This window comes from Cavia porcellus, unplaced genomic scaffold, assembly GCF_034190915.1.
Source record: "Cavia porcellus strain 051 isolate PalLab524CR breed Dunkin Hartley unplaced genomic scaffold, mCavPor4.1 scaffold_11, whole genome shotgun sequence".
NCBI lineage: Eukaryota > Metazoa > Chordata > Mammalia > Rodentia > Caviidae > Cavia > Cavia porcellus.
The window spans coordinates 49,859,793-49,882,472 of NW_026947494.1; the positions used below are offsets into that span (position 1 = coordinate 49,859,793).

General features: G+C 35.5%; 1 protein-coding gene across 2 annotated transcripts in view; it reads left to right on the plus strand.

Annotated features, from left to right (window-relative positions):
- Positions 1–22,680, plus strand: part of Zswim6 (zinc finger SWIM-type containing 6) — a 180,957-nt gene that overhangs the window by 115,491 nt on the left and 42,786 nt on the right. For both annotated transcript variants that reach the window (XM_063258220.1, XM_063258221.1), the window contains exons 2-4: positions 3,059–3,415; positions 17,599–17,747; positions 21,388–21,538. In XM_063258220.1, coding sequence (XP_063114290.1) covers positions 3,059–3,415; positions 17,599–17,747; positions 21,388–21,538 — 657 coding nt within the window. The remainder of the gene's footprint in view (positions 1–3,058; positions 3,416–17,598; positions 17,748–21,387; positions 21,539–22,680) is intronic.

Consider the following 22,680-nt stretch of genomic DNA (forward strand, 5'->3'; position numbering starts at 1 on the left):
CCTCAGGAGCACTGTTTTATTTCAGGTCACCCAGGGCCTAAAAGAGAAACCCAGCCTAGGAGTGGGGAGTGGGGGATAAGGCTGGGAGGGTTGTCTTAGAGGGCTTCTGGTATTGTTGAGGGAATAATATTCTTCTTGCTTCTCCTGTGTTTTGGTATGATCTTTGGTATAATACCCATAGTATTAGCAAAATTTCCAAGGCTTTCCAAGTTGGTGAGGCCAACATACACTATTACACAGTTACTGAAGTAAAGTCGGGTAGGGTTCCTGACTATACTGCAGGGTCTGAAAAAGTAACACAGCAGCTGCCCTTCATGTATGTGTTTTGAGTGGAACTATTAAATACTACTATAGAAGTAATCAAAGTAGAGATATGGCTGTTCTGAGACAAAAGATGTTTCTACCAAAAAAGAAAAAAGACCAGCAGTATAGGAGAGGAGTCACCATATGGAGATAAGTGGAGAAAAATAACCGAAAGAACTCTTTAATCCTACTGCCACTTGCAGTTGTTGCGTCCCCGCTGTCTTGATTGGTAACGCCTGAAAAATGGTCAGCAGATTAGGATGACCAGGAGCTCTCAGCATTTAGAAATGTTTCCTCCAAAATAGTTGGGATTTTAAGGGAACTTGAATACTATACTCGAAAGATGATCCTAGAATTACTTAAAAAATGAACATTCATGAACTACCTTCATCTTTGATGATACCAGATTAAGGAAGTATTACTTTTTAATAAGATGTGTATGTGTCAATATTTTATAGTTTGCTTTTGAAAATGCATTACAAGAATAGTAAATGTTCCATGTAATAAAAATGTTTAATGGATATGTGGAATTTTCCCTCAGCATAATTGTACAATATCAGGATTTGATAGTATACTTCTTTCTGAAGTACTGTACAATTCACATGAGTAAAGGAGGTCATTTTTACAAAAAGCATTTTGAAGGCTCCATCAGTTTTCCTGAGTCTCTTCTTTCATAATGTAAATCACTCTCTTTTAAAGGATGTACTTGGTTATCCTCTTGGAGCCTTTTAAAAAATAATTTTAACTTTTGCATGGTCCTGGGGATTGAATCCAGGACCTCTCACATACAAAGCTGAATTCTGCCACTGAATCTCAGTGACCCTTGGAGACTTCATTGACTAGGCGTATTCTTTTTTATCTTCCCTTGTCTTGCTTCTGCATATGGTTAGAAGAGATCTCTAATAATCATATGGAGACACAAAGACTTGGACTTAACAGGCAAGAGATATAACAGTATAAAGTGGGAAGAGGTTGATTTTATAATAGTCACTTGAGTTATGATCCTTGTAAGCATACATGTGACAGAAACAGTTTTACCTGAACTAAAAGTACACAATATGCATAGGAGCTTTCTGGACACTCTTTTATGGTCACCGATATATTTTATTTTAGTCTTTGCCTGTTGAATGGATTTTTAGTTGGTTTGTGGATTTATTATAGGTTTGTGGTGCTTCTGGTATATATGGATTAAGGCAAGGTTGCTCTTATGTTTTTCTTCATATTTGAAATTTTCTCAGGTATTTTTTTCATCTTACATTTTCTTCATAATGTTGCATGAAAATAGACATTAAAAATTTATATTTTCTGTGTATCCCTTAATTGTGGTTTTTCAGAAAAACTTCTTGATCCATAGAGATAAATGAAGCTGGAATATCTGACACAGGGATAATGTTTGAGGAACAAAACACATGATTATCCTGTGATAGTTCTCAGATTTCTTTTTTTTTTTTTTTTTTTTTTTTACTGTGAAGCAATGATAGTACCATTTTTATGAATTTTCCTTTAGAACTGATTCATTTAGTAAAAACGTGGTACATTCATCCATTAAGTAGTGCCAAACATAAATTACCAACATGGAATTATATGACGTAATGTTTCTTCTGACTGGCCTGGGTAGTCTCTGTCAGAGGAGGCAAGTGAGGGTACGTATTTCCTATGTGTCAATTCTTGGTGTTTTCTGACTGTTGCTCAAGCATATATCTTTGTACCTCTGTGTTCCACCTCTCTGAGAGTCCCCATAGGGTAAAGACCTTTCTTTTTGTGAATGGAGAGCAACAGTGGCCTGCCAGCTCCATGACTTTATTAAAGTAGCATAAATAGCAGAAGTTTGACAGAGAGCCAAGGACTTTATTGTGTAACATTCAGATTTCTATCAAGAACTTGCAATTCTGAGGTAAATCTGCATGTGAGAAGCCAAAGAGTTCCCCTGCTCATTGCCTTCATGTTTATCCTTTGCCGTTGAATATGTGCCAATGGTCATGGAGTATGTGCCATTGGTTGTGGAGCTTGTAGAGGATTTCTGTGTAATTTTGAGTTTACAGTATGACCCTTCCCTTTTGGTAATTTTTTTTTTTTTTACTCTCTGTGTGTATGACCATCTATCTGTACCAGCTTTCCAATATGAAAGAAAAGAAATCCCTATGAGTTACTTGGACTGGTGATGGATATGAGATTCCATGAATTTTGCAGCTGTACCAGCAGTTGCTCATAAATACTGCCATATCAGAAAGGGTTGTTACATTTAAAATTTTACCTGATCAAAGTTTGTAAGTGAGTCCCCCTCAAAGTTGGAATGTTGGTAGGAGCAAACCAGTGACGGCCTAGAATAAAGCAGAGGGAAGGAAGAGCTTTTTGTTTTTGAAAGAAAGCTGAGTGGGCTGATTCTACAAGATAAGAAAAAGGAAGCAGACAAGCCTTTGATCTCAGTGATTTAGAAGGTTTTTGTCTTGTCTACTATAGACACAGAGTCTTGATGGCTTAAAAGTGTCATGTTCTAATAACTTGCTATAGGTGTGATGGCGACGTACTACAATAAGTGTTTTCATCTGGCTGTATAAAATACCTCAACGTATCTGTTGATTTTCTTACCTTTATGAGGGAGTGAATAGCTTAAAGAGTTAATAGCTTAAAGGTTTTTAACTGAAAATAAAGGCTGTCATAGTTTTTTCTTCCTGTCCAGTACCACACATTTGTAAGAGTCAGATTCCATGGCATCTGAATGCAAAAGCTAAACTCGCCCCTTTCTTTCGTGTAGGTTTCCACTTGAGTGGCACAGTGACAGAACCTGCAATACAATCGGAGCCAGAAACTGTTTGCAACGTGGCCATCAGCTTTGATCGTTGCAAGATTACCTCAGTGACCTGCAGCTGTGGAAACAAGGACATATTTTATTGTGCTCATGTTGTGGCACTGTCTTTATACCGTATCCGCAAACCAGATCAGGTCAAGCTTCATCTTCCCATTTCAGAGACTCTCTTTCAAATGAATAGAGACCAACTACAGAAGTTTGTACAGTATTTGATCACAGTGCACCACACAGAAGTTTTGCCAACTGCTCAAAAATTAGCAGATGAAATTCTTTCCCAGAATTCAGAAATCAACCAAGTTCATGGTGAGTATAGACACTCATTCTATAAATTTATCTAGATTGTTTCATTTATAAATTTAGTTTTGTATCAACTGAATTAATGTGAAATAGGTCAGAAGCATAGTTCTTTGATACTTGAGAGAAATTTTCAAATTTAGTTTTGTATCCTAAAACATTTCTTTTTGAAGATTTCATGATGGGTGGCAAGGCTTTTGTGCTCAGAGAAATCTCATGTGTTAAAAGCATGGTTCTTTATATTTTCTTATGTTTATATTAGGTATTAGTTATAAAAAGCATTTTAAAAGTAATTTTATTCACCTATTTCAGTAAACTAACTTGTACATATTCAGAATCTTGCTGCTTTTTTGTAAAATTTTATTTTCCAATGCAGGAAAATTTCTGAGAAGGTGCCTCAGGTTATATTTTTAGAAAAATACTACAGTGTATTTAGCATATTTAGGTTATAAGTGGTAGTTTGAGAAATCACAAAAGTTTCTTTTATATCTTGACACATTAAATATGTTACTTATTTGTAAACACATTTACCAAGTATTTATTTTGTGCATTGTAGACCTACTAATTCACAAGACTATGTGCAGCTTTTCAGAAATATGTCCACCACACTTTTTAATATAGTATACTGATATAGGAGAAATAATATTGTCAAAATATAGTTGTGCTTTAAAAGCATTTGGACAGGAGGGTGGGGCAAAAAGGACCAACAATGAGGGGTGCAGTGAAAATGATCAGAATATGCTCTGGTGTGTATAGCACTGTCAAAGTAAAACCTATTAATCTATATATTCAATGAAAAAAAGCATATGAAAAAAATCTTTTAAAATATGGTAAATAAACAATGTAGTCTTACCTCGGCAGTTAAGGGACCTAATGTTACATTTCTTTAGTTATATGGATTTGAGGTACAGGATGGGTCACTTAGCCTTATTAAGTTTTTGTGGTTGTTGTTTGTTTGTTTTCTGAAATCATTACTTGATAGGGAAAATAATTATTTTCAATCATTTAAAATACTTTTAAGTTGTAAGTTGCAGAGTGGTACCTAGAATATCAGTGTGCACTTTGAATAAACTGCCACAGAGGCCAAGAAATAGATGCAGCACTGGAGAGCTTCCTAGTCACAGCCCTCTGTTTTCCCCTTGGTAACTAGGCAGATTTTTTATGGTCATCACTAAATTGGCAGTGTTGTTTTCTTTTCTTTTTGCAGGACTAGGGATTAAATCCAAGCTTTCCACACTGCACCTTTTTATATTTTTTATTTTGAGACCGAGCCTCAATAAGTGATAGAGTTGCCCATCTTGGGCTCCTCCTGCCTCATCCTCCCGCCTCATCCTCCCAGAGTGCTGGGACTACATGAATGTACTTCTGTGCCTGGTTTTGTTTAGTTTGATCTGTAAACTTTTTTATATGATCTTTAAACTTCATGTATCATGTAGTGTGAGTCCCATGATCCTGACTCAAAATGGTGTTTTTGAATTTGTTCATTTTGTTTCATGTATTACTTGTGGTTCATTGTCATTGATCTGGAGTAGCCCTGTCCACTAGAAAAATGTGACCCACATGTATGCATTTAAATGTTCTGGTAGATACAATTTAAAATGTAAAAGGAAACAATAAATTAATTTTAATGTTTTCTTTCCTCGTTATATACAAAATAAGGATTTACATTTATACTAATAAATGCTACAACATTTATAAATAATGCTTCAGCAAGAGTTTTAATTTATTTTACTTTTTCATATTAAATCTGAAGCCTTTTGTCTTTCATATTTAGGGCACATCTCAAATCACACTGTAGTCAAACTGCATATACTCCATGGCCATATGTCGCTAGGGTTACCATACTGGACAACACAGCTCTATAGTAGTTTTGCTATTAGAATCTCATTATTTGTCCATTTCACTGACAGGAAGGCAGACTCCCTTTCTCTCCTCCCCACCTTTCTCTCCCCCTCTCCTCTTTTTTTTCTTGTTTTGTTTATTTTTGTTTATGAGACAGGGTTTCACTATATAGTTTAGGGTGTCCTTAAACTCACAATGTAGCCTAGACTGGCCTCAAACACAAAGTGATCCTCCTGCCTCAGCTTCCTCAGTGCTGGGATTACAGGCCTGTGCCACTAGGCCCAGCCTTTGTTCTGAATATATGTGCTGTGAACATTCTTTTACAAATTCCCTGGTACTATGAGGTACATAGTTTTCATGTCAAAAAAGAAAAACCCCACACAGTAAACATCCATGTAGCCATATTTGTTCTAGTGTACCCATGTCAGGTTCAGTTTTAGTAGCTATCAAGAAGTATAAAGCATAAAGTTTTTCACTTGGCAGAGCCTGTTGATGTTAAATGGTGTAAACAACTGTGCTACACAAGTATGTTCGACCCACTGAAAGCACATGTAGTCAAGAACTTTTCAAGAAATCGTCTGTTGTGTCCTGTCATCTGTCACGAATCTTGCTGCCTTGTGAAAATTCAGACCATCTAACAGTCAATCTCAGAAATTTCTCAGGAGCCTATTGATGGCTTATTAAATTGTTCAGTAGAGAAGAGTAGAATAAAGCATTTCTTCAGACTTTTACATTCTTTTTTTCTTAGTTTATATAACCCCTGAAACCTTTGTTTTCTGAGTTTTCCACAGCAGTAATTAGATGCTGACTATCTTTTCTTCCTTGTTTTGAAGGATAGCAGCACTCCTGGAGAGTTTCTTATCTGAAGATATTTAAGTCGTTTCCATGCTGGAATAGTGGCGCTAGTGAAACTGTGTATAAACTAAGACTGCTTCTGAAAGTGTTCCCATGATATCATTTCTTTCAATTTCTAAAAATGGAAGGAAGAGTGTCTAAGGGAGTATCAAGGACAGAATGCAGGTTAGCTTTAGACTCAGTGAGATTTTCAAATAGTTTTTTGTATGAGAATGGTTTCATGAGAGCAGTAAACTTGAACAGTTTATACTACTACTAGCTCTTTCCACTTGATTTATCATCAGATTTGCTCACAGCCTGGCAATGGGCCAGTTACACAAACCACCTTCCTGCCTTCCATTCTCATGTGACAAGTGGTAAAAACGAGAAGAGCTAGGAAACAGGCCATGACCTTAAGTGATGAAATAGAAATCTGCTCCCTAGAGACTCTTAACTGGTAGATCAATGACTAAGTAGGGGGTGGATTAAGCATATTTTGCAGTTATTTGACTACGTGGCCCCACCTTCCTCTAATATCTGTACATAAAACATTCTCTTTTTGTTACATATCTTTTTCAAACAGTACTTTCTTAAATGGTTTTGTGGGTATATTTTTCCTCCGAGAAAAGTATCTTGAACATGACTATTGGGAAGATTTAATTTTTCTCTAAGGAGAATTATCACTTTTACTTTGTTAGTTAAATAGAGTTAAGGCAGGATTTAGTTGCTTTTATGAAGACAAGGTTTAGCTTATCTAAATCCTTTTTGAAAGAAAGGCATAATACAATTTATAAGTAAACAGAAAGTATGTTAATAATAGTATGTTCCATATGAACTTACCATACTGCTTTTTAAAATCCTTTTCCTTACTGTTGTAAAATATTTTTAAACACTTGAAGAATTGAAGGTTTTTTCCATTGGTTTCATGCCCAATCATAAATTAGGTATTAAAATTTTATAATTGCAATAGTTTATACATAGTAATTTCTCCATAGACACAGATTCAGTGAAGTTGGAATATAGCCTTAGTCATCATAATAGTTCAGTCCTTGTCAATAGACCTTTTTATGTTTTGTCATGTTTTCATAAAATTGCCCACATAATTTTAATTATGTTGTAAAATTAACCACTGTATGCTAAAAGTGGCTGTAAGATAGTTAATGTTAATGGCCCACCACGGAAATTCCCAGTTGTAGTTCTGTATCTTTTATGTAAAATTGCTGTTTCCTTTATAGTCAAATAAAACCTTCTGCCTTCTCTATTCTTAAAAAAGAATTTGATGTCTTTGCTACATACTTTATTTAGAAGTTCACTAATTTCTAAATATTAACTCCATTTTCATAGTTATTTCAATTCAGACTTTTCTGGATCTTCATGCGTCTTATTACAGGAGATATATTATAGGTTGGTAAATTGTAGTGTAGGGCCAGAATATTACACTTGAAATCTGGAAACTAGAGGCCAGTATGTTTTTGATATGTATTAGACTTGTGTGATCTGGAATGTGTGGATTCATTTTTCTTATATTTAAAACATTCACCATCTTCTTTAACACTGTTGGAAATGTTTAAAATGATATCATATAGACATGTACAGTAATAATAGATAGCAAAGCTTACCTCATATCGTAATTGAGAAAAGAGCAGAAACCAGTTGAGAAGTGGATGATTAAAACTGAAGTCGGAGATAGCTTGCTTTCCATAGACTGATGGCATGTACATCTTCCTCTTCGGTCGTTTCGTTTTACTACCCCTGGCTTGTATTAGGTGGATTACAACATAGGGATAGACTGAGAGGAAACTATGATAATTGCTAATCTTGATTTGGAAGAGAGAAAAAAAATAGTTTATTCTACTGACTCCTTTTACTTCACAGATTCTGGGTCAGTTCTAAAAGTAAGGCAGACCCATCTTTTACTTCCTTGACATAAGATACCATCCCTTGACCCAAAGATATTATCTGAGCCATATTGAGGGGATTTATTCACATGTTGGCTGAGGGTTGATATGTGATGGCTAAGATCTCTTTCTGATCTGATTTTCAGTCTTTGCTGGTAGTACATCTGCAGAGATACCAGGAGCCGAGGATCCATACCACAAAAGTACACCTTCTGTAGTTTTGCCCAGACATGCATTTGTGTGTTGTTCTCCTATTTCAGTTGGTGCAGGATTCTTACAAAACCAAACTGATGAATCCATTTGTGCCTGCTCACCAGATGCTTTTGTATCCCAGTCATCTTATGTATCTCTCTGTTCGGGCTCTCCCACATAGCAGCAAACAAACAAATATCTATTCAACAGTGTCTTCTTCACACAGCATAGGTCTTAATTTTTTATTTGTGGGCTCCTTTGGGGAAGATACTTTGACCTGTTATCTTGGTAGCCTTCCTAAGCACAGTGCTTAAAATGTAATAAGCACTTGTATTTGTTAAACACAACATGTAATACTATCTTCTTCCACTCTGCTTTGTTGTAAGTAGGAACTTGGAGATCTATTCTTTAACGACATTACCCATATACATATTCCAGATCTACCAGTGAGTGGCAGTTGGCATTGTGTGATGCAGAGCATCGTGTCACAGCTCTCCTTTTTAGTTTCCAGTAGGTAGTCATTCATGTTCATTGTAATTGAGCTTGCATTAGCAACCAGTTTCACAAGTATCCAAGGGAGATAATTTGATTATTACTAGCATATCCTTTTTACTGAAAAGCATTTTGATGTGACAGTTGGTGAAACAAAGGTGTGCTTTACCAGTGGTCAATATAATTAGCAAATATATTCTGTAGGAGGGAATTAACACTGTTCAAACTATACTGTCTGAAAGTGTAATAGTATGAAACTTAAAACTGAATGAATAAGAATTTACTTTGGAAAAATTTATATTAGGATAGAAGTATTAAAAAAAAAAAACCAAGTAAGTCATCACTAGGTCCCAACTCCCAGTGACTCCCTTAGTTTCCACAGTACCCTTATGTGATTTGAGACATTTTTCTCCATGTATACAAATACACAGAATGTGTACACATGTGTAGTTTTTAAATGAGTATAATTCAAAAAGCAGTTCATATTTGCGGGCTTTTTTTCTCTACATGTATCTTTCATGGATTAATTTTTTAGTACAAATATATCTGGTTTAAATGTTGTATAGTATTCCATAGCATGGATCTGTTTAACCATTAAGCTAACGAGAAACCTTAAGAAAGTTATTTCCATTTTTTCCCTACTACTTACACTTGTGTGTGTATATGTGTGTGTAAATTTGTGCAAGTTTTTTTGAATAATCTTAGTAGTAGGAATGCTAAAGCAAATAGTATATGCATTTTGGATTTTATTCTTACTGCCAAAATTGCCTTCTAGAAATGATCGAGTTTTCCCTTAAGTTATAATCAAAACTTGATGTTTTTATAATATGATTTAAATATATTTGTTAAAAAGATCATCTACAGATACTGTATTTTTCCCTTCATGTGAAGTTTTTACATTTTACCTTAGCAAAAGAAATTTTAAAATTTAGGCTCTTAATTGGAAGGAATCACAAATTTCCAGCCTATGAGGAATTTGCTAGGGTAACGCAGAGACAGCTAAGTATATTGTTAGTTTAGTATTCTTCATCTTTTCTCTTTTCAGCTTCAAATTTTGCCTTCTCTCATACCCTGCACTGATCTCTGACACCACCTTAGCCCTTACATTTAACAAAGGCTTGTTACCAGCTGTAAGCGGTTTCCACCCCTCTTTCCTTTAATGAACCCTGAATCTCTGCATGTTGGTGTGATGAGCTTTTGACTCCTGTCTCTGCAAGTTAGCTTAGATTATAGAGTACTGGTCCTTGTGCTTTCAAGCTTGGTTACTGGGTCAGGTAACTCAGTCTCTTGAGCCTTCAATATTCTTGTTTGTGAAATGTGAACAATAAAGAGTACCAACTTCATAAGAGCAGGAGGACTAATGAGTAAAGGCTAGTTAGTTACTGTTGTCCGCATCATCTATGGCAGATGATGTGAGTCTTCAAGGGCAGTAATAAATAAACCAGTCGTGGAAAGTAATTCTGAACCAGTTGTCCTTTTTTTTAAAGCAATCTGAGCACACTGTTCTTAAAATGTGCAACCATGGTAGATCTCACTTAATAAATTTGAAGTCACATTTGTAAAAGTATGACTACCTGAGAACTTTGAATTAAGTGTTCGTGTTTTATGTTTTTTGTTGTTGTTTTTTGAGACAGGTTCTCTCTCGCTGTAGTACAGGCTGGCCTTGAGTTCACTATGTAGCCCAGGCTGGCCTCAAACTCATGGTGACCCTTGTCCCTCATCCTCCCTAGTGCTGGGATTACACATCCAGTGAGTATTCGCTAATACTTTTTTTCCCAGTCTTTTTGAGACAGGGTGTTGTTACTCAATTCTGGCTGGCTTTAAGCTCACTTTGTAACCGTGGCTGGTCTGGAACTTGGAACAGTCCTCTTGCCTCAACCTCCTGAGTCCTGGAAATGCAGGCAGGCACTATCACACCCAGTCATAATACATTTACTAAAGAAATGTTGGGAAGTGACTCCTGTGATACGTGTTCACACGGGGAGGTTTTTTTTTTTTTTTTTATGATTTGCATCTATCAAAATGAACATTGTTATTCTACTTACTTATTGAATTATATTAATTTTTATTGAGTATAATTATACTCTTCAATTTTTAATGAGTTTTGAAGAATGTACAAATCTTTTTTATCCATGTAAAATGCATGGTGATATCTGTACATGAATAAGTGTACTGTTGAACTCCTGAAGTAAATTAAACGATAACAAAATGTGAGTAATAAAGGCAGATGAGAGAAAGTAATAGCGGAGAAACCCTAACCCTGACATGCTGATAGCAGTGCTACTTGTTCCCTTCCTCAGCATTCAGCTGAAAGGAAAGTGATTTAGGAGAGCAGAGTCCGTTGTCTACCAGGCCTTATTCTGCCATCTGCCCCACAACTAAGAAGGCACCTTGTCCCTCAACCACTTCTATAGAGGACACTGCACTCTGTCATGGCAGTCATACTACATGGGCCGACCTCGGAGGATAGAAGGTGAAGATGCGGCGATTCTGACTATAGCAAAATTGTAAATTGAAATAAAGGCATGTCTTAGTCACCACCTTGAAATAAGAATTTAATTCAGGATGAAATTTAAATCTTTTCAAAGGGTGTGTTTATTCAGTGCATATTATTTTTTAGCATTCTTCTTGTTTTTTAGGGTTTTTTTTCTGCCTCTCAGCTCTGAAGACTTTCATTTGAGTCTGATCACTGAAGTTTGCTGTCTTGCCTTTTTTTTTAATCTCAGTGCCAATGGTTGATGTCAGGATCTTGCCGTTAGCTTGTAAGACAGGTGTACCAATGCCTTTGTAAGCCACAGACTTAATGTTTTCTAGTGTTAACAGCAGGCACTAAAACTGTGGGAGATAGCATTCTTCTATTGGTCCCCCAAAAGAGACTAAATTAATTGCCTCTGCAATGTAAGACATCTGCTGACTACATTCTTCCTAAATAGGTCACATTTGACAATTTCAGCAAAAGGAACACTGTTAATAAGTGTAAGTAGTTAAAAGCATTATTTGGACTATAGCGTTACTAGAAGCAGTTAGGTCACAGAATAAAAATATTAAGTATGTAAGGCAAAGTGTTTTACCTTCACATCTTGAATTTGTTCTTCAGCTGAGTAAGAGAGGAAATATCCACCAGCCCCTCTCCCCCATTAGAAAAAGCTACAGGTAACTTGGTGTACCAAATATAGCATAAGCCCATTGTGAACGTATCTTTATAGCTCAAAATGTGCAAAATAATTTGTGTTGTCTGATGCTTAGCAGTGACTGTATCCACAGCATGAAATAGTTTTCTCATTAAGCACATCTTTAAACGTGTCTCATTCCATATACTGGAGAGGCATTTGTGTGTTGCTGCAGACTCTGCATACTTTTCAGTAAGGTCCAGAATGTGTCACCACACTTAACATTCTCTCCCAAAATAAAACCCACTGTCCACTCTCCTACTTTTGTTCTTAGGAGAGACCCTGATTCAGTATGTGAATCAGTATGTGAATCCTGAAACAATGCCTCAGGAATTTTGGTATGCTTTTAATTTGGGAATTGTAGGAACAAGGGAGTTTTGGTGCTGGGAGCAATCAGAACAAAGAACCAAGTCACAGGTAGACAGGGGAAACCTAAGGCTTTGTGGCTCTTTATGTGTGTGTGTGTATTCTCCTTCGCTATCCAGCTGTGATGTAATATCGCCAAGGTAGGAGGAGGTAAATTAAACTATTGCTGTTTGGGAATGAGTGACAGTTAAACCTTTTCACTTTTTATCCTCACCAGATAATTTCACTTTCCCTGAAGGCTTGAAACTGAAGAATTAAGCTTCAGTAATAAAATACCCACAAAGATTAATTATACAGTTGTAAATATTAAAGCACTTATACTTATAAATAAGTATAAAAACATGGTAACTTTAAAAACATTTTAATGGGCCATTTAATTTACACACATAGAAATTCTGATTCCTGCCCAGCTGAGGAATGGATATCTAATAACATGTATAATAATAAATTAATTATGTTTCTCTTTGCATTTGTTTCCTTCTCAAATGCTAAGAAGTTTGTCTTTGATGATAGTCATCAACAGGTAGAAGTACATTTTGCAGATCTTACGTTTTATGTAAGGTTTAGGCAACACTCTAATGCATATAATATATATTATTATATAATGGTGTATAATAAAGATACATTAGGATTTAAATGGTTAAACCTTAGTATTAAAGTTTAATAAATGAATATAAACATTGGGTAAGAATGTTAAGAACATATAAACTTATGTTTTATTTATGCACTAGTTGCCTTTGCTTGCATTCTTCTTCTTTTTTTTTTAAGGCTAGTCAAGTGAAGCAGTGGGAGTGGAGAAGGAACAAAGAAACCTGTAACTGGTTGTGATCAATTAGTTGTAAACACCACTGCACTCGGACCAGCCTTGCTTGCATTCTTATAATTTAGGCAGTATTCTACATTGCATGGGCAGACTTCTGAGTTTCACTTCTCAGTTAATTTCTATTCCTGCATTTATAGAACTTTAAAGTTGAGGAATGGCAACCTGAGGAGCTTAAGTAATTTGTCAGAGGATATAGCTTTTCTAAACTGTGCCCCATACTTAAAATCTGTGAATTATAGTGCAGATATAGGAACCCTGAATAGCCTTTCAATTTGTGTGTAAACTCAGACTATTTGTAGCAAAACTTTATTCATGGGCCGTTTTCTAATGTTCTTCCTCTCTCTCTAGTACTTTCAAGAAGTTAATTCTGACACTGGCTTACCAAAAATAAAAAGTAAAATCAGAAGCAAGTGTCTTAAAAACTTGAGAAAATTTGATTTACGCATTTATTCATTTGCTATTAGATATGTCTCTTATTTGGGCAAGAAACAGAATCTGTATGTAAATTAAGTGGTCCATTGAAACAACTTCAAAGTCTCACATTTCTTTTTGAAATAGAATATGTTAAAGATTATTTGATTTCAAGGAAAAATGCACTGTGTAATTTAAGTGACGAGTTACTCCTGGATCCTTCTTATCACTTCTTGTTCTTAGCAGGAAAAAATTAAGAATTGAGTATATCCTGAAGTTGTTGGAGTGTATCCGAATGTAGATCACTTTGCCAATTCATATTTTTTTCCAGTTTAAATTCAGATCCACTTTAAATACTTGGCTACTGTTGTGATAAACTGAAGCTCACGTCTTTCCTCAGTGTGACTCTGCCTCAGCAGTCAGCCCTGAACCAAGCAATGTTAAGAAAGGACTCCCAGAACTCTATTGTGATGACAGTCCCAACAAAGAAGTAGGAAAAACCACAAAAATTGGGGAAAATAATCACTATGAGGATAGAAAGAAGATGTATTTAACTCAGTTCATCAGAAGAAACAGTGAAAATGCTCGATCCCTAGCTAGTTGGAATTTTCTCTAAAAGAAAAATAGGAGGAATGTGTTGTTTCCAAGCACAGTTTTAACAAGATAGTGGGAAAACTTAAAACTAAAGTTTTCACCCTGTAGTTCATTTGTTTGGAGAATCTCTTCTGGTACAAAGTCTATAGCTTTTTTGTGTGCAAAGGATATGGCTGCAGATATTCCTAGAATTGGGAGTGTGTGACGTAAGGCCCCTGAATCCCTGTGTGATATGTTTGTAGACCTAGCAATTAACTTCTCAGCATGTGTCTGTATAAAGCTTCATATAAGAAAGAATCATCCTAACAAGGATACAATATCTTAAATTTATCTTTGATTTAAGGTCGACAGCCCTTGCCTTGATGACTTAAGGGTTCAACTTTAACTGTAGGGTTTTGGGACATGTTCTTTGGCAGGGAGAACCAGAAGACTGGAGTTAACCAGTGTGGCTGTGGACAAGTCACCACTGGAACCTGTTTCTCTTTCTGTAGGATGGGAATTAATGGTCTGTAATCACTTCCAGGAACGTTGTAAGGAGAAAATGAGACGATGTCCATAAGGGTACTTTACAGTGGTTCTTAACCTTTCAAATAGAGAATCTTGAGTCCTTTCCTTAGTGGAAAAAAATTATTTACATACCTTTGTCTCTTTTCCTCATAAGAATATTGCTGCCCAGTAGTGGCGAGGTAGTAGACAGCAGTGATGAATAGGACAGATGAAAGCCCAGTCTCTGTGTGGAATAACTTTCTCTTCCTGACTTCTGGAAGAGCTAGTCTCTTCAGGTTTTCCTGATGAGGCCACTTGTTCCTCTTGCCCTCCTTGCTCATCTTCTTTTCCCAGCCTTTAAGTTTAGGCCAGCTCTCTGCTTGAAATCCTGTCCCTTCTTCTTCACTGTTTTAAAAGGCATTTCAGATTTGCCACATCTGAATTTAACGACCTAAACTGAATTTAAGGACCTAACACTCGCCCACCATGGAGACCTAGTTTTCTTCAGTGGTCTGTGACTCAGTGAGTATCTGAGTCAGGTATCTGTCTTCTTGTTTAATCCAGAAACTCATGTCTCTGCACACCCTTGTATCTCCTATATCACATACCCACTTCCTTGTCAAATGTTTTTTATTTATATCCTAAGTTCCTGTCAGATTATCCTTTTCTGGTTTTGTTGTAGATTTCAAGTTACCGTCTTCTATAGACTATCAAGAATAGCATTCTCTTTGTTTTCTTCTTCTATATTTTGCTCCCCAGTCTATCCTCCATATTTCAGTTGAAGGTTACATTTTTAGATAGGTAAATATATTTCACATGGTTCCAGAGATTTTAAAATATAAAATTATTCAATGAAGAATCTTCCCCCCGTGTAACTAGGGTACTCATTTTACATAGCCTTCTCAGATGTGTTTGTATTTATAAAGAAATGCTAATACTGTTTATAAATGCTTTTGATATTATTGGGCTGAAGATGCTATTCAGTGGTGGCGTACTTGCCTAGCATCCCCAAGACCACCACCACCACAAAGGTGGTACATTTTATTTGTTTTTTTTTCTTCCCCTGGATATTTTTCACTCAACAGTGTATCTCAGTCATCTTTCCAGTGTAGGGAATGTCTCCATTTTTATGGTTGCATAAGATTTCATAGTAATGTTGAAATCAATGCATATTAGCGCAAAACACTTTTTACTATTTATGGCAAAATATTCCATTCTTCTTCTTCAGGTATCCATATCGTGAATTTTCACTCATTACTCTCAGGGAAAAAGAAACTAACCTCCTTACCAGTGAAGACCCTCTGAATCTTGCTGTTTCTTGCTCCAGGATTGACTTGCAGTGCTCCTGCCCTCATCTTCTACTCAAGAGTTACATGAACTTTTATTGCCTCCATGTATTTTTCCACCTCACATGCAGATCTACTTCTTCTCTTCCCTGTGTTTAGTTAACTTCCAGTTAGCTTCTAATCTGCACGTGGCAGGTCTTAGCTCCGGGCCATTTTTCCTAAATGTGTTTATTCCAACATTTCCAAGCCAACTCAGCTCTCTCCTGTAGCTTCCCAGACCTCTGACTTCTTCCTTTGAGTAATCTTCACTTATATATTTATATATGATTATTAGATCAATATCTAGCTTAGATCAATAGCTCTGATTATGAGATCAGTATCTAGCTTAGAGCAGTTTTTCCACATAGTGGATTGCAACCCTTTATAGTTTATGCAATCAGTGTATAAGATTATGGCAAGCTTTTTTTCTCATTCCAAAAATGAGGCCACGTACAGATTAACAGAACTCTTCTTTCATGGTAGGAGTATTTCTGGTTTTTTCCCCACAAAATTTTTCCATCATATTAATAACTCTAACCATGCAAGTACACAGACAAGTAAGCATTGTCAGCATGATGATAAAATATATTTTTTGTTGTGGTTCTCAGTAAAAAAAAAGTTTGAAAACCTGGGAATTAAACTAAATTGAATGAGAAGAGGAATTATGTCTATTTTGTGTGTACCATTCTGTCCCCAAGTCTAGCAAAGAAGCAAGCTGGCAAGTTGGGCACACAGTAAACGTGCTGACTGGCTGAGTAAATGAGTGAACGAAATGCTTTTTCAGGAAAGGAACTTACTGCCTTTCTCTACTAAGGTCTAGTAGCTCCTGGTACTAAGGAGATGTTCGTGACTATTTTTTTGGTCAGTTGAGTTGGTATAGATCATTACAAGACAAGAAAAGTAATATAAAACTACCGCTACAAATGTACTTTTTTAGGGTTGATGAAATGAAATGGGTGTGTGTGTGTGTGTGTGTGTGTGTGTAGTTTTTAGGGTTTTTTTCTATTTCTTACCGGTCTTCGGCCTTCAGATATCATTTTACTTTCTTAATAAATAATGAAATTTAATGTTTGCCTAAATATCTTGGTGTTTTTTGTATTTGTGCGATAGTCTGCACATACAGGTTATTACATAGCTGTTATCTTTTGTGTGTACTTCAGCAATAAAATATTTATGCAGTTTGGCAAGGTGATACTACAGCCTGGTTTAGTACAACAGCTGCACTGCCTGTTCCCGTGTGGCTTGATTTCCCTTTTTAATCTTCAGCTTTCTGCAACTAAAGACTTATGTCAGCATGTAGTCTGTTCAGCAGCAGATGACAGTGAAGGCTTCATGAATCAACGTAGTAAGTGAAGCACTCTGCTGAGTTTTAATTTTCTGTATTTTTCTAATGTCTCTGAAAAAATTTTCTATGTGTATATACTACACAATAGAACTTATGACTTTTTGTGACATTTGAATTCTTTTAAAAAACCTATAAATTCATCTCTAAAGACAAAAGTCTGACCTTTAAAAACAGAAATATTTTCATTGTAGAGTAATCTGCATTTGGCATATCAAAAAATCTCAAGTCTTAGAAATTAAAGTGATTTTACTTTTTATTTTTGATCATAAATTTGTGTATAATTGAAATTGAGATTGTATTTTTAAATGTTTAGGTAAAAATAGATAATCTTAATTATTTGCAAGTTTGTATCAGAATCTGTTGGACACAGTGTTTTTTCTAGCACATGTATTACTTTTTTCTTTCTATTTCTAGGTGCTCCTGATCCAACAGCAGGTGCTAGTATAGACGATGAAAATTGCTGGCACTTAGATGAAGAGCAGGTTCAAGAACAGGTTAAACTGTTCCTTTCCCAGGGCGGGTACCACGGATCAGGGAAGCAGCTTAATTTGCTCTTTGCAAAGGTATGACTATTTATTTTTAAAGTAATATTCTTACTACTTATGTATACAAAGAAACTGTTAAAGATCATTTTTACAAATGACAAAGCTTTTTTATTAAAGAAAAAGTTCAAATTAATGAACTAGTTAGAAAGTTTTGTATTGTGTTAAAGGTTTAGTTTGTTTAGCCGACCCTACGCAAAGATGAGATATTTTCCTTTTCTCAGTTCCTATTAGTAAAGTGATGATAATTTATGCAGTTTTGAAAAACTACTTTGAATAGTAAAAACAAAATAAATGACTTGATGTTATTTAACATACATTTTTTTTTTTTTTTTTTTTTTTTTGGTCTTTTTGACATGCTATGCAGTTCGGGCTGTCCTTGAACTCACTTTGTAGCCTAGGCTAGTCTCGAACTCACAAACAATCCTCCTGCCTCAGCCTCCCAAATGCTAGGATTATAGGTGTGAGGCACCACACCCGGCTGAACATACCTTTTTAAAAAAAGATTTTTCTTTTATTAATTAAAATTCTTAAAATATGCATTAAATATTTAGTATAATAATGTCAGCATCTCTCTAAGTTAATTTCAAAAGCATGGATTTTAGAGTCATACAGACATCAGCATTCTAAGCTTATTAAGCATATGAACGTTAGCAAATTAAAGTCAACATCCTCATTTATAAAATTAACTAATAGTATCGTATCTTCTAAAGTTGCTTTGATAGTGATGTTGAATGATGGTGTGTAGCATTCAGTTTGATCACTTAAAACTCATGATTAAAAAATAGTTAGGTTGTCACATGTTCCTGTAAGCAGAAGTCATATCTTGCTTTGTGCAGCATTTCTAGTACTATAGACATTTCTAAATACTGGGTAAAAACGTCTTTATATTTTCACTGATGGTACCACCATCATTATGATTAACATATTAAAATAGGTACGAGAGGGCTGGGGATATAGAGCAGCGGCACAGTGCCTGCCTGGAAAGTATGAGGTCCTGAATTTGATTTCCCAGTTAACTAAGTAAGTAATAGTAAATAAATAAATAAATACGGTAGGAAAACAGATAACTGTGTTCATTGATACTTTTTTAAGCTATGTCTCTAACGTTTATAGTGATTAAAAGTTGTAGGATTAGGATGACCTCTGTTATTGAGTATGACCAGGAAATAGTGTATTTTTAATAAACATCTATCTTAGAGGCCATCTGTAGATTTCCAGTTTTCCAAGAAGTGAATGAAATTACATTTAACTCTAAAACTACTTAACATATGATTTGATCATTCTCTAATAATCACAGATACTTTAAATTCATGTAATTCATCAGTGTCAACATTCTGAAAATGTATTACTTTTAGGCTATAGATGTACTTGAATTTAATTAGTAGAGTTCTACTTTATATGTGTTACAGTATTTATTTCATTACTATTACTGAGTAATAAGTTAGAAATTTATCAGAAAGATAAATATCAATTCAAACCCATTCATACACTGACAATGGAAAGCATAATATGTATTGAAACATCTAAAAAGTGTTAAAATACATATAAATATGTTTTGATGTCAACACTGGCCAAGTAGAAACAATATACAAAGAGTATTATACTGGTCTGCCTTTGTTACTTTTCCCCTATATATTCTGTATGCATTGTGTATGCCATGAGAAGTAGAAGTAACATCAAATTTTGGAAATGGTATACCTCCTGGAGTTAAGACAGATTTGGGTTTGGGCTCTGATTCTAGCTGTTATCCTTACTCTTCAGGCTAGTTATTTAACTTTTCTGAACCTTGGATTTATAATTCATAAATGGAGATTATAATAGTGACCTCCTTTACATAGTTGTTTGAAGATTGAATAATAAGCGTAAGTATAAATAAAACTGTTTAGGCAGTAAATGCCATCTCTCTCTGTTCCTCCCAGGGTTCCTCCCATGACTGTTTTGCACTTCCATTTTGAGAATAAATTCTTTAGCTTTACTGAAATAACCCTTTGAGAATACAACCTCTGTGACTCAGGGTAGAAATGCTTTTGAGTTTTTTGAAGAGCTTATTGTAAAGCAAGTGAGGGGTTCCAAGTGTTTGTCAGGTCAAGGTGTGAGGCAGGATCTGTTGGGTTTCTGTGTTTATTGCTGATCTGCCACTTCCTCCTTTACTTGCCTTTCACATGAGGAGAATCCTGAAAAGTAGAACCCCCTCTTCTCTTATCTACAGCTAGGCACCTTGCTCCAGTGATTTCTTACAGTCACAGCTGGTGTTCAGTTAGGATTCTTATTTGTTGAATACATAGCTTATTTGTTGAATACATAGCTACTTTGAGAATGGATGAGTTCATTTAGTGTTTCCTGATTTCTTACAGTCACAGCTGGTGTTCAGTTAGGATTCTTATTTGTTGAATACATAGCTTATTTGTTGAATACATAGCTACTTTGAGAATGGATGAGTTCATTTAGTGTTTCCTGCAGACTTATCCTTCTTTTTCTATTCTTTCATTTATCTGAACTGTAGAGCACACAAAAAGGATAGAATTTGAGGTTCTGCCTTGAGACACCAAGTAAGTTTATTAAGTCAGTGATTATTCTTTGTGCATCATTCAAACAGAGGAAGAGAGTTCTTGAATCCCATATCCTGGATAATTTCCTCTTACTGTTTGAGAGCATTCTTACCTGAGTGAATGTCTGTGGCCCTTTGGATCCACAGTCTGCCTTAGCAGACTGAAGATGTAGCTAGACCCACAGTGATAACTATATCTGTATTGAACATGTACAGAGTTTTCTTCTTGTCATTATTCTCTAAACTATACAGTATAACCAATGATGGCTAGTATTATAAGTGCTGTAATGTGGAAATTCGAAGAGACAGGAATATGTGCAGAGGTTATGTGCAATACTGTGTCATTTATGGAAGAAGCTTGCACATCCACAGCTTTTGGTATTTTCAGGAGCTTCTGAAACTCATTCTCCATGATAGTGAGGGGCAACTGTGTGCTGATCTTTACATTACAAAAATGTAGCAAAAGACTTTAAAATTACTAATTTATCTAGAAAACTAAATGACTTTTTGTACACCTCTGTGAATATAGTAAAAATTATTGAACCTTATAGTTTAAGTTGATGAATTATATGGTATATGAAATTGTCTCAAAAAAGTTAAAACATTATCATATTACTTTGAAAAATTACCCTTTTATCTATGTTGTTGGGATATAATCTTGACCACTAAGTGTACTCAGTTTAGGTAAAAGAGATAGTTTGATGGAGGCATCAAAAATTTGCTTATACTTGACATATGAAACACAGTTTAATCGTTTACCTTAATCATATGTGTAAAACACAAGGAAAAAATTTTGGAATTGGAAAGTAAGAGAAACTTTCCTCATGGTTTCTAAGCAGAATCAATGAGCATTTCTCTGATTAAATTGAAATTTAGGATAGAGATCAGATTTTAACTACTTCTATTTGCTTAAAAGGGTTGGTGTGAAGCTGCCTCTGCCTCTCTTTGTCTCTCTGTGTCTCTCACACACGCGCACACACACAGACAAGAAAGGGAAAAGTGGTTTGTCTCTCATATTGCTATTGAGGAAGTTGGCCTTCCTTCCTTCCTTCTTTTCTTTCTTTCCTTTCTTTCTTTCAACATTTTTCTAAAGGTTTGCTTTCCCCTCAGGTGCGGGAGATGTTGAAAATGAGGGATTCCAATGGCGCCCGTATGTTGACCTTGATAACAGAGCAATTCATGGCTGACCCTCGCCTGTCACTTTGGAGGCAACAAGGCACTGCGATGACTGACAAATACAGGCAGCTCTGGGATGAGCTGGGTAAATATGCTTCCTACAGAGTACCATTTGGTTGTGTGGAGAAAGACCACAGTGGAATGTTTTAAAAATATGGTTGCAGTATTGCTGATGAACTTGTTGCCAGTATTTGCTGGTTAGAAGAAGAAGAAGAATGAGGACTTGAGCTAGCCTTAGCAGGATTTGAGGGGAGTTGCTTTTCCTTGAGGAAAGTAAATGTGGGTACTTACTTTTAAATACATGGTGGGGAGATATTATTTTAATCTAGTCGTTTAATATAGAGCTGCTTGTTTGTAGATTAGTAGATAATCAGTTCAGCTAAAATTTGGAGTCCCTTTGCCATGTTTGAATATTTATATTTGGCTGCCACAGAGTTAGAGCTGAGTGCTTGTTGATCCCAGGTCTAGACCAAGAGAAGCTGTCGTTTCCGAAGGTACAGTATGACCATAATTGGAATCTGGGACTTTTGAGATGAACTGTTTTATGGACGAGGAAACTGAAGTCCAGGGAGGTTAGGAGGTTTAGATCCATTTGCCAAATAGTAAATACTTGTTAATGTTTTTTCCTAGCATTTTAAAAAAAATGTATCTTAGAAAACTCAAATCTTGATATTTTGTATGAGTCTCCTGAAATAATGGTTCCCCTAGTCAGAATTTAAATCCATCTATAACTGTAGTATATAATTTCCATGGTTGGAATGATATTTGGGGCCACAGTATGTTGTTAAATAACTCAAGTAATGTATCATTTAAACAAACGTTTTCATAGGATATGGAATTTTTACTTTTCCAAATAAATCCTCTTCAGTTTTATAACTGTATTACATGTTGAATTGACTGTTTGGCTTATAAAAGTAGAAAGAATCAACGTTAAGGAACTACAGTGAAAAGGGGCCATGTAGGGACAAAAAAGAGCTTTAGTGCTTAGAAAACATAGAATTATAAATAAATGATTTGGAAAGTACCACCTGTATATTTTGGTTACCAAAATCAGAACAAGTTGGGGCCAGGGATTTAACTCAGCGGCATAAGCGCCTGCCTGGCAAGTGCTAGGTCATGAGTTTGAACCCTGGTACTAAAAAAAAAAAAAAAAAAAAAACCAGAATGAGTGACATAGTCAAAGTTTACAGTGTTTACGTTTAAGTCATAGTCACATCTCATTTTACC